This window comes from Stegodyphus dumicola, chromosome X1, assembly GCF_044657685.1.
Source record: "Stegodyphus dumicola isolate Sdum_Otavi_A_Nest chromosome X1, ASM4465768v1".
Classification (NCBI taxonomy): domain Eukaryota; kingdom Metazoa; phylum Arthropoda; class Arachnida; order Araneae; family Eresidae; genus Stegodyphus; species Stegodyphus dumicola.
Genome location: NC_140780.1, coordinates 104293304 through 104306634, shown reverse-complemented (window position 1 = coordinate 104306634; position 13331 = coordinate 104293304). Strand labels below are relative to the sequence as shown.

General features: G+C 32.9%; 1 protein-coding gene across 3 annotated transcripts in view; it reads right to left on the bottom strand.

Annotated features, from left to right (window-relative positions):
- Positions 1 to 13331, bottom strand: part of htt (huntingtin) — a 595026-nt gene that overhangs the window by 256995 nt on the left and 324700 nt on the right. For all 3 annotated transcript variants that reach the window (XM_085807902.1, XM_085807903.1, XM_085807904.1), the window contains exons 27-28: positions 4551 to 4687; positions 1025 to 1141 (exon numbers count right to left, since the gene is read on the bottom strand). In XM_085807902.1, the coding sequence (XP_085664028.1) occupies positions 1025 to 1141; positions 4551 to 4687 (254 nt within the window). The remainder of the gene's footprint in view (positions 1 to 1024; positions 1142 to 4550; positions 4688 to 13331) is intronic.

The following is a 13331-nucleotide window of genomic DNA, read 5'->3' as shown; positions in this document are numbered from 1 at the left end:
TTTCCACTTAGTCAATCCTAGCCATTTTTCCATTTTGAAAAATCTAGGTTTGTTTTATTTTTTCACAAATATTTAAATGCACAATATGTTACGAAGTCTTACAAACGACGATATTCTCAAATTGCACAGAAAGGTAAGGAATACAAAGCAACAGGAAGACAAAATATCTGCTGTTCGTCGTAAAGCAAATTGTCATAAAATTATTCTAATTGAAAATAGAGCAATATTAAGCCGGAAATGGTGGCGATATAAAGTGTAGAGATGCTACTAAATCAATGACCTCTAAAACAATTAAAGAGATGTTACTCTTTTTTTTTATAAGAACTTATTTTTTCCCCTATTAAATACAACATGCATTTCTATTCATCCTTTTGTCATTAATGACCAAATTTGTTATGTCTATGACTAAAAAGATATTTGTGAAAATAAAAATGGCTTATTTTGCTAGTGTCTATGAATGACTATTGACCTTGAACAAAGGTCAGATCGCATAATTTACGAGTGTTAGAGAAAAACACTTAAACAGGATGTTGGGGTATTTGATTTTTGAATTTAATCATTAAAAATACTTTGTCTCTTTGTGTACCACCTATTTTTCTCTTGTGTACCACTCAATGAGAATTGATCCTCTAAACTATGCAGTTCAAAAATATTTTGTTAAAAAGTTCACAATTCCACTGTTGTATGATATAGTTTTAAGAATAAGTCAGTACAAGTGACTGAGTGGTATTAATGTACAATAGATGCTCCCTTTTGTTTATAACAAGCACATAACACAAGAAGTGAAGTTTTTTTTTTTTTTTTTTTTTTTTTTTTTTTTAAATTTTGAGGAGGACTATTATGGTTTTCATATTCCTTTAAATTTTACAAGTATAAGAAATTATCTGAGAAACATATCACAATTATATCACCGAGAAACATAACTAAAACGTAGGAAAAAAACAACATTAAGAAAATTCCTTCAGAAATGAAGCTGTGAAACTTATGCCCTTTACCACTTTTTTTAAATAGACTTTTAGTATACCTGTTGCCTTGATAGTAAAGGAAGTATGACATCTACAACTTGACGAGACGTCTTCCTCCATTTATCCTCGCCTCCCTGACGACTATGATTTATAATGAGACAAAACAGATGTAAAACCTGAAACAATAATAAAAAATCAAGACATTTAATTACACTTAATTAAAAATGAAAGAGAATATAAAGAAGTGTCTTCAGGGACAAAATTTCATTTTTCTCTCATAAAGACAATTTAACAAATTCTAAATATACCTATTTGATAAATTTTAAAACCAGGACTATATTGCCTAACTGAGAAAATGCCATATTATGAAGAAGCAAATCCACTGCTAAGCAAATTTCTGTGGGAATGCACATGCACACCAGTTATTGAAATGATTGAACTTGCACATCAATCAGATGAATACTATGCAGGATATAAACATCCAAACAATATGCAGAGCTAGTCTCAATAGTGTCATGGTTATAATATAAAATCTTTTTTTTAAATTTATTTTTGGTATGGTAAACAAAGTGAAGATAAGGCCTTTAAGATATAGTCATATTCAACATCAACATATAGACAAATTTGTGGAGGTTTAAAATTAGGCCTTCATAATGTTGAAATGTCCTTGAACAACACAATACAGGAAATGCACATTTGATGCTATAACTAGTGGTCAGATTGGACATTAACAAATCCAGAAAGCAAACATTCAACATCATAGCAAAGAGAATGAGACAGAAGTCAGAGCATGTTAACTACCACACATGATGGCATATTGCAGCTGATCCATGGTCCACAACTAGAAATACCATGCAATGTGTACAGGATGCTCTCACTGCTCAAGTATCAATGTAAACTGACTTATGGCAATTGGCTGATGCAGGTTTTCAGATCTGTCATCCTTTAGAAAAGTTCCATTAACAGTAAGCCATTGCCATGAATATTTGTAATGGTGTCACAGCAGAGCTGTGCTGAGCGCTGAATAGGATGCAGTGGTCTTCAGTGGCAATCCTGCTTTTGCCTCCTGAATGATGATCAATGTGTGAGAGTGTGGACATGACTTGGCAACTAGGCAGATGTCTCTACCCTTCTTGAGTGATATATGGTGTGTCAAAGTTGAATAATGGTTTCAAGTGCCATCAGAACTCAGCTCCTCATTTCTTATGTATATTACATGCATGTTAACAAGATACCACTATGTCGATAATGTGCTGCAGTCCCATCCTCTTCTGTACCTTCAATATGGATATCCCAAACACCAGTTTTTAACAAGATGGTCCCAGCCACACACTACTCCTGAATGCACTGCAAGATGTGATAGTGCTCCCTTAGATGCACTTAGCATGTAGTGCATGATAACACAGGACATGATTAGGACACTAAATGGTTTGATGGAAAATGTTTAACAATGTATTACCCTAACTACACAGCAACTTACTGATGCACATTTTTGAAAATTAAATCTGCTTTTAAATACTTGGCTATTAATATATGTACAAAGTTGATTTATTCCCAACCATTCATTTATGGTGTAGAATTTTTTACTGTCAGGCAAAGTATCTCAAAGAAATCATAATTCATAGAACAATACCATTATAGCAGATAAAAATTACCCAGAATCAAATATTAATCATTATTAAAAAATCCCAACTCTACATGTTATGAAATACAATCCATCTGATGATATACTAATAGAGATATATAGCATTACTAAGCATGATTCTAACCATATTAAAAGACAATAAACACTTCATAGACAGTTTCTGATTCATTTTGTAGCTGAAAGAGCAAAGGATTTAATTAAATGAAAGATTATAAGGAAGAAAACACATACAGTTTGAGAAAGAAATCAAAATATATATCTAGTGTTTTAAATATTGCATTGGTTTTGAAACAGATGATGCAGTACTTCTAATAGGATGCAACAGTTCTGTGTGGTCTAGACTGAGTTATATATATAATTTCTGTACACAACTTAGTGCACCTTTTCTTTAGCACAATCCTTTTATCATGAAATATAGCCAAGCTATCCTTCAAATAATGAATTTTAGCTGTCCCAGTCAGTGCTCTGGATTTTCTAAAATGTATGGAGACAAGAAACATAGGATGACATATTAATGAACACATCTACAAATCAGAAGCAATCTGAACAGCTCACCCTTCCTTTCAGTCTTTCAACTACTGACGGTTGCATACTGGTAGCTTAGCTTTGGTTTTCATCCCAGCGAATGGACTGTTTTCATGTGTATTTTAATGACTGTTCCCATGTGTAATTTGAATGAAAGCCAAATTCTAGTGCCTTCTCTCAGATACATATATTGCTTTAACTAAACAGTCCCATAAATATTTCTTCCAGATACTAAGAGGATTCGATGCAGTAAAATTATGCTCAATATTCTGATACACTGAAAATGGCTAAAGATAGTTTTGCTCTTGCTGAAACAGCCTATTGAAATTTTGATGCAAATTCAGACATTTGAAGGAAATTACCTCATTGCTTATTCATTAAATTGCTTGGTTTTGAATTCAGGAACACAGGAACATGAACATAGGAATCTGCATGAATATAATGAATTATTTACTTAAACTGATAAATTCCCAATTATTTACTTTAACTGATAAATTCCCAGTAAAGAATGTAAGATATCAAAATGAAATTAAAAAATATATTCAACAATGAATTCTAACAGCCGCCCAGACGATATAGTGGTTAGAGGAGCCTGACTGTGATACTAAAGGGCCCGGGTTCGAAATAATGGAGAAGGCATGGATGTAAAATTGTCTGTCCCTTCATAAGAGGTACCATGGCTGTCTATTAGGTGCCTCCACAATAAAATGGTCACCGCTTCTGGCCTTAGTAGTGGCCAATGTTGCTATAGGCAAGTGCATTTGTAAAAAAAAAAAAAAAAAAAGGTTTCCAGGTTTGCCCTTTTTCACAAATTTAAAGAAATAAAATCAGATCTACTAAACACTAATGAAGAACTCTCTGCCTCTGGAAAGAAGAAACTCAATTGAAAAGAGGTAGACCTAACAGTAGACACTGAAATTTTGTACGTGTACTTCAGCATCAGACAATTAAATTAGTTTACTATTTTTACACTAGTATGCAGTATAAAGAAGATATTCGCATTTGTATACTCAGTTAAAACAACAGCAAGAAGGGTAACACATTTAAATTTTAATGAAGCTGTTGTAGGAATCTGAGCAAAATTAATGCTCCCAAAAAGTGACATAAATATTTCACTGTATCTTCAGAAACACGTTTTCAATAAAACTTTATATCCAGCAATTTCCCATTTGTATTAGTAAGCTGACGGCAAGGTCTGTATCTTCCCAAATGATCCAAAAATGAATGAAAAACACAAATATTTCTATTTTTCCTCGGCAACGGTGTAGCAATGTTTGGCTTTATTACAAAATTATAATGTTTTAATCAATCTGCATATTTAATTTCTTATTTCAATACTGAAAATTTAATTTCTTATTTCAATTCTGATTTCATACTACAAGTGTTCCATTTTTCAAAGAAACAGCTACTATTACCTGAGGATATTGGACCAATTTAAAAAGGGTTGACACTATTACTTCTCGCTGTGCATCTAGTTCTTTCCCTAGATCCATTTTATTCATGCTTCTGATGAGGAATAAATCTTCAATAACAGGCTGCAATGCTCGCACAACTAAACAGATAAAAATTTGATTATTTTGATGTTAAAAATTATATTAATAAAAATCGCAATACTCACTATAACCACCATGTATAAAAATTCAAAGCCAGCATCCTAAACTTTAACTTCATTGGCCACTTATGTGGCCAGCTGCTTAAAGTTCTTATTATAGATAAGAAAACTATATATAGTGATTTTAATGAGTCCATCTAGTATAGCTTTCCTGTCCAGTTAGCAATTAATAATAACAGATGAAGAACTGCATTGCTGCTTTTATATTACTTGATTAATAAAAATACAATAAATTTAAAAGAAAAGTAAATATCTGATGCTTTGCCAAATGGTAACAGAGAGGTATATAGAAGATAAAAAATATTTCATTTCCAGCAGTGGCAAAACATTTCTTTTAAATCTCTGAGTTTTCAGGTAAATTGAAAAACATTTCTATCTTATGCCTTACGAAGTGATAACCCACTGCTTTTAAATCCCTGGTGTGTCAATGAAAATGTCATTGAATTTGCACAATATCTGAAATAAATAAAAAATAAATTAAAAATTCAGACTTTGAAGTGTATATGTTTTGGAAGAGAACATATACACTTTTGTGTCTCTAGGTGGCGCCTTTTAACCATAGTGGGAGAAACATACATAAATACATATACAGAGATTCTTCATTATTTAAGGATTGAGATTATTGACTATCATACAGCAACAATAATTCGCATCAAAGTATTGCAATGTTCAGTTTTGAAATCCTCTAGCTGTTATTTTCTTAGTAAGCATTTTGAGGCTATGCATGCGTACATTTGTTATGAAAATTCATTATTTAAGGATTGAGATTATTGACTATCATACAGCAACAATAATTCCCATCAAAGTATTGCAATGTTCAGTTTTGAAATCTTCTAGCTGTTATTTTCTTAGTAAGCATTTTGAGGCTATGCATGTGTACATTTGTTATGAAAATTCATTTTCTTGATTTATCAATGCATTATACACCAGGGGAATAGTGGAAGAATCTATTTTTGCTGCTAATGAGCATTAGTTCCTTGGCAATAACAATTGGATTTTTAGATAGTTCTAAAGGCTACCTACAAATAATTACAGAAGAAACACTTCTTGAAAGCATATGCACAAGATTTCAATAATTTCAGACTATATATAAATTCCAGAATATATATAACTTACACTATAAAAAATATACATTTTAATGAATACATCCAACTGTAGGTTTCATATATACTACGTAGGAAACAGCTTCAGCCTACAACACTTATCCAATCATTTAGCAACAGTTACTATTGCTTGCGATGCCTAAACTCACTGCATATCTCTGAAAATTCTAAATGCCTAAATCACTGGAAATTTTAATCATTTCATTCTTACTTACATAAGACAGTCACAAAAACAAATATGGTCTTTTTAACTTTTATCTTTCTTGTTGCAATTTCAATGCTCAGAAGCATTATGTAAGTACTTTTTCGGTGAACATCAAATCTGCAAATGAAAACTTCCGGAAGAAAAGTAAAAAGATTTCACTCTAATTTTTTTTTTTTTTTCTTAATGGAAACTACAGATGTAAGCAAAAACACAAGAATAAAAGGTAGAAAACCCATACATGCGAACAAATGGTAATTCAAGTCTAGCTCTTGAATTTTATAAGAATCTTTACAAAAACTTGAAGATAATTTCAAATTAATCGACATATATTGGTCAATTTTAATACAGAAGCATTCTGGCTTTATTAGTGACAGTATTGTACTAAAAATTTGTATGGAAGTATCCATGCATTGTCAACATACTTGTATTTAATAACGTATGGGAAAAGTGCCAAAACAAAAGTACACTAACTGAAAAGTACAAGAATATTTTTAGTTCCTCAGCATTAGTAATTCAAACTAAAATTAATTTCTAGCATTAAAAATTTAGCAAAATGCAACAAAATTTTCCAAAGATTAAAAATAGCCATATTGTGTGATACATACTTATCCTACATATTTCAGTTCATTAATTGGTATTGTGACTTTTGTATATATAACTTTCATACAGTAAGCATTGCTTAATGTTAATGATCATTTGAATATTGCTATTGAATTGCTGAAGTCCTGAGCATTTGCAAGTGAAAAGATGAGCATAAGCAAATTCAGCATCTGGTTACTAGATTAGACCTCAGAGATTATAAATTAAGTCAACTTTTCCAGCAAATGAAAAGTCTAGCCGCAGACGATTTTCCGGAAAAAGTGCTAAAATCTTTATGGTTGGATAAGATACCCAGTTTAATAAAGAATATTCTTCTCGTGTGATGAAAATTTAGATAAATTAGCCACTGAAGTATCTGGTATGCAAATATAGGAAAATAACACTTCTCTGACTCCAATAGAACCAATATTTTATTCCTTACGAAGTTATGGATTCTTATTCATAAGATTTATTTACATTTTACATGCACATTGAATCACGTAACAGAAAACTGAAGTTTGTTTACTTCGTTCTTCGCGCAGACTAGAAAGTGTTGCCATTCTGCTTTAACTAAATTTAATTAGAAACTTGAAGGAACTGAAGCGACACTACAGCCACGATGGCTGACAAAGTTCAGAAGATGAAATCTGGAAAAGAAATTTATGCTGTTTTGCCAAACGTTAATAATGCTTTATTTGTTAGATTTACCTTAGAACAAAAAAATGATTCAATGCAAATAAATGATTGTTTTAGACCAAGATTTAGATATCATCACCGGAATACATCTCAGAGTCATAGCCGTTCGAAAAAGAGTACTTATAATTGCCTTAATTATTTGTCTCGGTAAAAAACTTTCACAAAAAATTAGCATTTTTAAATAAATGTTTATTAAATAAAATTATTATTAAAATTTATAAAAGATTAATTTGTATTTCACCATTTTTGACAATTGTATACATTTACGATTTAAAATTATACATTAAGATTATTCAGTGCGCCTCGCTAACTGCCTTATACCCTAATTTGGAGACCGCTGTTCTAGGGAAGAAGTGTGTTGTTCTCACAGCGAAAAACTTTTCTAGTACTTAATAGAAAACAATTAAAATTTTTATTAAGCATTATTCCAGAATCAAGTACCTCTTGAATTAGAAACAACCAAACGGTCAACAAAAAGTCAAATGAGGCTAAATTTATTCGTCTCTGATGTTGCAGTATTATGGCAACTCTTCTTGACTGTATCCATGCCATACACAATTTTTTTCTTTTCACCTTTTCTAATGTAAAATGCACTGTTATATTAATTACAGTCAAGTATGCCACAAAGAGAAACAAGCAAGTAATTGGATGTGTTGCAGGTAATACTTTAGCATGACTGCACTCAAAGCAAGATAAAATCTTGCAATCCTGACCATATATGCAGTATCTTTATTTTATAGTCACAATTGATATGACCTAGAAAATAAAACACTCAAAACAAGAGGATAAAATTTACTAGATGGATGTAATAAAATCTTGCCATTAAAAATTTCTTTTTGTGCTGTCACTATTAATTCCAGTTATGAGACCTTTTTAAAACTCAAGGATTCTAATATATGCCAGGTCATTTATGAGTTAAAAGATCTTGAGTTTTAAAAAGGTCTCATAACTGGAATTAATAGTGACGGCACAAAAATAAATTTTTAATGGCAAGATTTTATTACATCCATCTAGATGAGATCTTGGAACTGCGTATCTCAGGGTCTCAACCCAAACTAGGATGGAACTTATGCATGTAACTCTTGTGTTTGCAATTAAATACATCAAATCCACTAATGTGCTGAAGCACCAGATGACACAAGAGTAACATGCACACACCACAGAAGAAAGGTTTGAGGCTGCACGTCTATTTGTTAATTTATGTTATTTCTTTTCTGAAAAACAAACTTTTTTGAAGAAAAATATTTTTATAGGATGAATAAGAAAATAAAATCAACTTCTATATTCTTTTTCCTTCATGCCAGCACTGTGATACATATTTATATGGAAAAGTCACACAAAATGAATCCATTGATGGTAAATGAATTTCTATACAAAAGCACAATATACCAGAATAAGAATGCAGAATTTATAACAGTAATACTTTTGACCTCAAGTATCTCTCGCATACATTCATTGGTGGCACGGAACTGCTTAGTGATCTGAGTAGTAAAAGGGAATGATATGAGGACCACATATTACTTCTATATGTTAAGACAGAGATAAAGAAACTGAAGGTCTAAAATGTGCTTATCCTAGGACATATCAGAATGCACATGCTGATATTGGTACTTCAATGATGGTGACAACTCATATTCAAAAGGTCAGGACTTCAGGAACTGGATAATAAGGGCCCGTTGAAAGCCAGTGACGATGATGGCAAGATTATTGCGTAAAATTTGGCAAAAAAGTTTGAGGACAACATCAAAATGCAGGTTTAAGCCTGATCATTTGGTATCATGGTTTATTAGAAAGAGATAAGAAGACAAAAGCGAGCTAATGTACATCAGATCTTGCTTTGAATAAATCAAGATTTTTGGTAATAAGAGACATCAGTTCTCTACAAAAATGGTCAAATATTATCCAGCTATATATATATATTCTGCCCCAGCAAATCTCTAGGACACACCACAAAACAAGGATTATATCCAAAAAAGGTTCTACCAGGCATCTGGTAGGATCTATTCAAAGTTCCTACAAGAGCCCCAAATATTAAATGGCGAGATAACACTACCTGAGTTAGATCATTTTTGCAATGAATTGAGGAAAAAATGCTTATCACTTGCGAATCATAACAGAGTGGTATCATGCCATGGCAACACAAAATTTCATACATCTGTTTGGGACTCAAAGAAAGGTACAGGAGTATGGCTGAGAGATCATACCAAATCATCATATGCAATGATTATTGCTCCAGGAGAAAAACCGTCTTATTTCAGTTATTAAATAATTTTCTTTAGGGTCACAAATATGACAATATAGAAAATTTTACTAAAAACTGGTTCCACAACAGAGAAGAGTTTTACAAGAGAGGAAGTATTGTCTAATAAAAGGCTGAAATAAATAATAATGGAAAATCTTGCAAACTGAAAACCAATATACATGTTCGATAAATTATTTCACTAAAAATGCAAGACCATTTTCAAAGATCCAATATATTTAAACAAATTTTCAGGTCACATAATTTTTTTCATTCTTCTTTGAACACAAATTCATTTTGCAAAGTTAAAATAAATGCAATTCCAATTTTTGTCACACTTTTTTTGATGTTATCTTTTTAGGAAAAAAGAAGTATTTTTATAAATAAATTTCATATGCAAAGTAAAAATAAGTATTTAAAAAAAGATCACGCTCTGATTAGAACCGCGAAACTTTTGTCTATAATGGCAACACATTATTACTCTGCGATGCAATACTTTGGCATTTACATGAAATTAATAATATATATTTTACTTAGACCATATTTTCTTTATTTCTGAAGGCAAGCTGCAAAATGAGATTGCTTTTAAAGTACTCAGTAATAACTGTTTCACACAGTAATAACTGTGTGAAGTTTGGGAAAACCATATACTGTACTTGTACAAAATAATTTAACAATGGCTCTATAATACAGTACAGTATAGTACAGTACAAAGTCTGTAATCCAGATGTCCATTATCCGGAATGATTTATGATCCACACCTCAAAGCCACAAACTTTTTTTTTTGTATGCTTTACGCATGCGCGTTATGCGTTTATGCATGGGCGTTAATTGGCGTTTATGCATGCGCATTGCGAGGATGTGCCACCAGATATGTAAAAACATGCTTGGCATAATTTATGGCTAGTTACCATATTTCATAGTGAGGACGATGAAGATGACAGCCGCGAATTTGAAGGTTTTCAGACATCACAAACTAAAGGTAAAATTTTCCAGTTATTGGATTTTGTAAAGAAATGCGCAGAAGCAGTAATAAATGAAGATGATATAACAGAAGTTTTTCATTGCAATGGCAATGCCCCAATCGTCAATCAATTAATGGACGGCAAAATCTGTAGCATGGTTCTAGATCCAGAAAATACCACTTCCGATGGTGAAGAAAGCGACAGTGAGATTATTGAAAATGAAAAAATTTCGATTGACAAGTTAGTCAGTATTCTCGACACAGCAATTACAGGACTTGAACAGTGGAACTTTGCAACTGAACAAGAAATTATGTGTGTTTATAGAATTAAATAAAAAGTATTAGCACAAAAAATGAAGCAACTTAAATAACTTACATTGAAAGAAATGTTTAATAAGGTAAACAAATAAATATTAAGCTTTTTTTTGTAAATTTTGATACCCTTTAGATTATAATTGTTGTTTATTTCATAAATTATGGTTTCATATTTTTAATTTTGTAATTTCTGCATGCCATCTTACCAGATTTAAACTGATGATCTATAATCCGGAAAAATCCCTAATCCGGAATCGCCGAAGTCCCGACGAGTCCGGATTACCGATTTTGTACTGTATGTACACACACACACACACACAGATAGAGTGTAACTAAAGAAAAGTTGTTTGCTTTTTTTTTTTGTTTTGTATTTTTCCTTCTAGATTTACAGTCCCTTAAAGATAAAAAACATTTCTTGAAATTAACTAACTTTATTACATTATTTGTAGCAGGAGCTGGAGCACAATCAATTTGAAATTTTATTTTTTTTTTATCTTTCATTCCTATTATACTGCTCATCAAAATAAAGGGATGTTGACTGAAATAAAAATTGACTGCTACATATAGAAAAATGATTATAACCAATTTGTACAAAAACACTGCATAACATAAATTAACATAACTGCCGAGTTGAGTGATTTCAAAGTACTGGAGTTAGGTCAAAAGTATAGGGAAATAAGCTTTGCTGTTTTATAACAAATCTTTCTTCAATATGGTACTATATTCACATCTAACAGAAATGCAATATTTTTGCATTTATTTCAGAGAATTACACAAGTACAGGCAAAAGCTAGGCTAGCCGTTCTGTAGTACCAGAGCTGATTGATATTCTGGGTTGAAACTAGCTACGCCTGCACCCCAGTTTTGGGGTGTAAAGCCTGTATGCCAGTTTTGAGGGAGAACACTCCAGGCTGCTGTAAAAGAGTCTCCTACCCTCTTCCCATCTTCGCCACCAACATCTTGAGAGGACTTTCAGCTCACCATGTATTTTGAATGCCCCCTTGCCAAACAGACACTGTATGCTTCCAAACACTCATGCATTCTCCAGGATTCGAACCTGGGCCCATCATGGCAGTCATGGCCACTGACCACAATATTGGCTAGGCATTAGAGAATTTAACAAACTGTTGATAAAGTCCTCTGGAACAGTTTGCCACTTTTCTGAAAATTCGAAAAATTCATTTTTCAGATAATGTATTGTAGGTCAAAGCACTGGCACACTGAAATTTCGTAAACTACAGCAACCCACACAGACACTATCTGGCCAAAAGTATATGAACACCCATTGGTACAGACTTGGAGAGTCCCTGAGGCATATATTAATATGATGTTCATCCACTTTTGCATCGATGACAGCCTGCACATGTCTGGGGAGAATTTCCACCAGCTTTTGATAGGTAGCTATAGGAATTGATTTCCAGGGGTCCATCACAGCTGAAGTGAAAGCTGGCAGTAAGGATGGTCGATTTGGCTGGTTACATAAATATGTTCTAATTTATCCCAAAGGTGTCCTATGAGATTGGGCGCTTGGGGTGCCGAGAAAGCCAGTCCAGTTTTTGAACACCCATTTTGACAAACCATGGCTGCACAACTCTCGTATGAATGGAGCAGTTATCCTGCTGGAAGAAAAATGGGTCTTCTCTGAAATATTGCCATGGAGCTGGGAGAGCAACACTGTCCAGAATGTCCCCATACATCTCAGAGTTCATGTTTCCAACCACAGGAACTAAGGGACTCAGGGCAAACCATGAAAAAACACCAAGATGCTGCCACCAGCAAACTTTATAGTTAGCACAATGCAGTTATTTAAGAAGCACTCGCTGGGCATTCACCAAAGTTAGAAGAGTCCATCGGACTGCCAGATTGTAAAAGTGAGATTCATAACTCCAAAGAAAATTTTTCCGCATGTCCATAGTCCAATGACGGTGCATTTTGCACCACTGCAATTGAATCTTCAAATTCTGGGAAAGGGAGTGATTTTTGGCTTGTGAGTGTCTGCATGACTGTATTACACCACTCAGTGGATTTTTGGCTTCAGTAGAATGTCCGAAATTTCACAAACTGATTTTCGACAAAGGTGGCTACCGCAATCAAAGTCCCTCTGACACTAGTTTTTGGTTATGTATAAAATCACATCACCTGCCAAATCCACTTATTTAGGGGGTGTCCAGATACTTTTGGCCAGATAGTGTACTCAGTTAAGTTTAAACGAGTAAGCTGGCAAATCTATTTGAGTGATATTTGTTTCTAAGTATTCTGATACTACAGATGCTTAATATGGATGAGCATAGTCATCCATTAGCAGAAACATCTAGAACAATGGCACTTCTAAACAGTCTTACATGGAGTTTGAAACTTCACAGCTCAGTACAGCCATTTTTGATCAGCCATCATTGCAAACCATGATACTGCTTCCATGGAAACAGGATCTTTCATGATGAAAGGAAAGCAGATTGTATGTTCGTCAGACCAGAATCACAGTT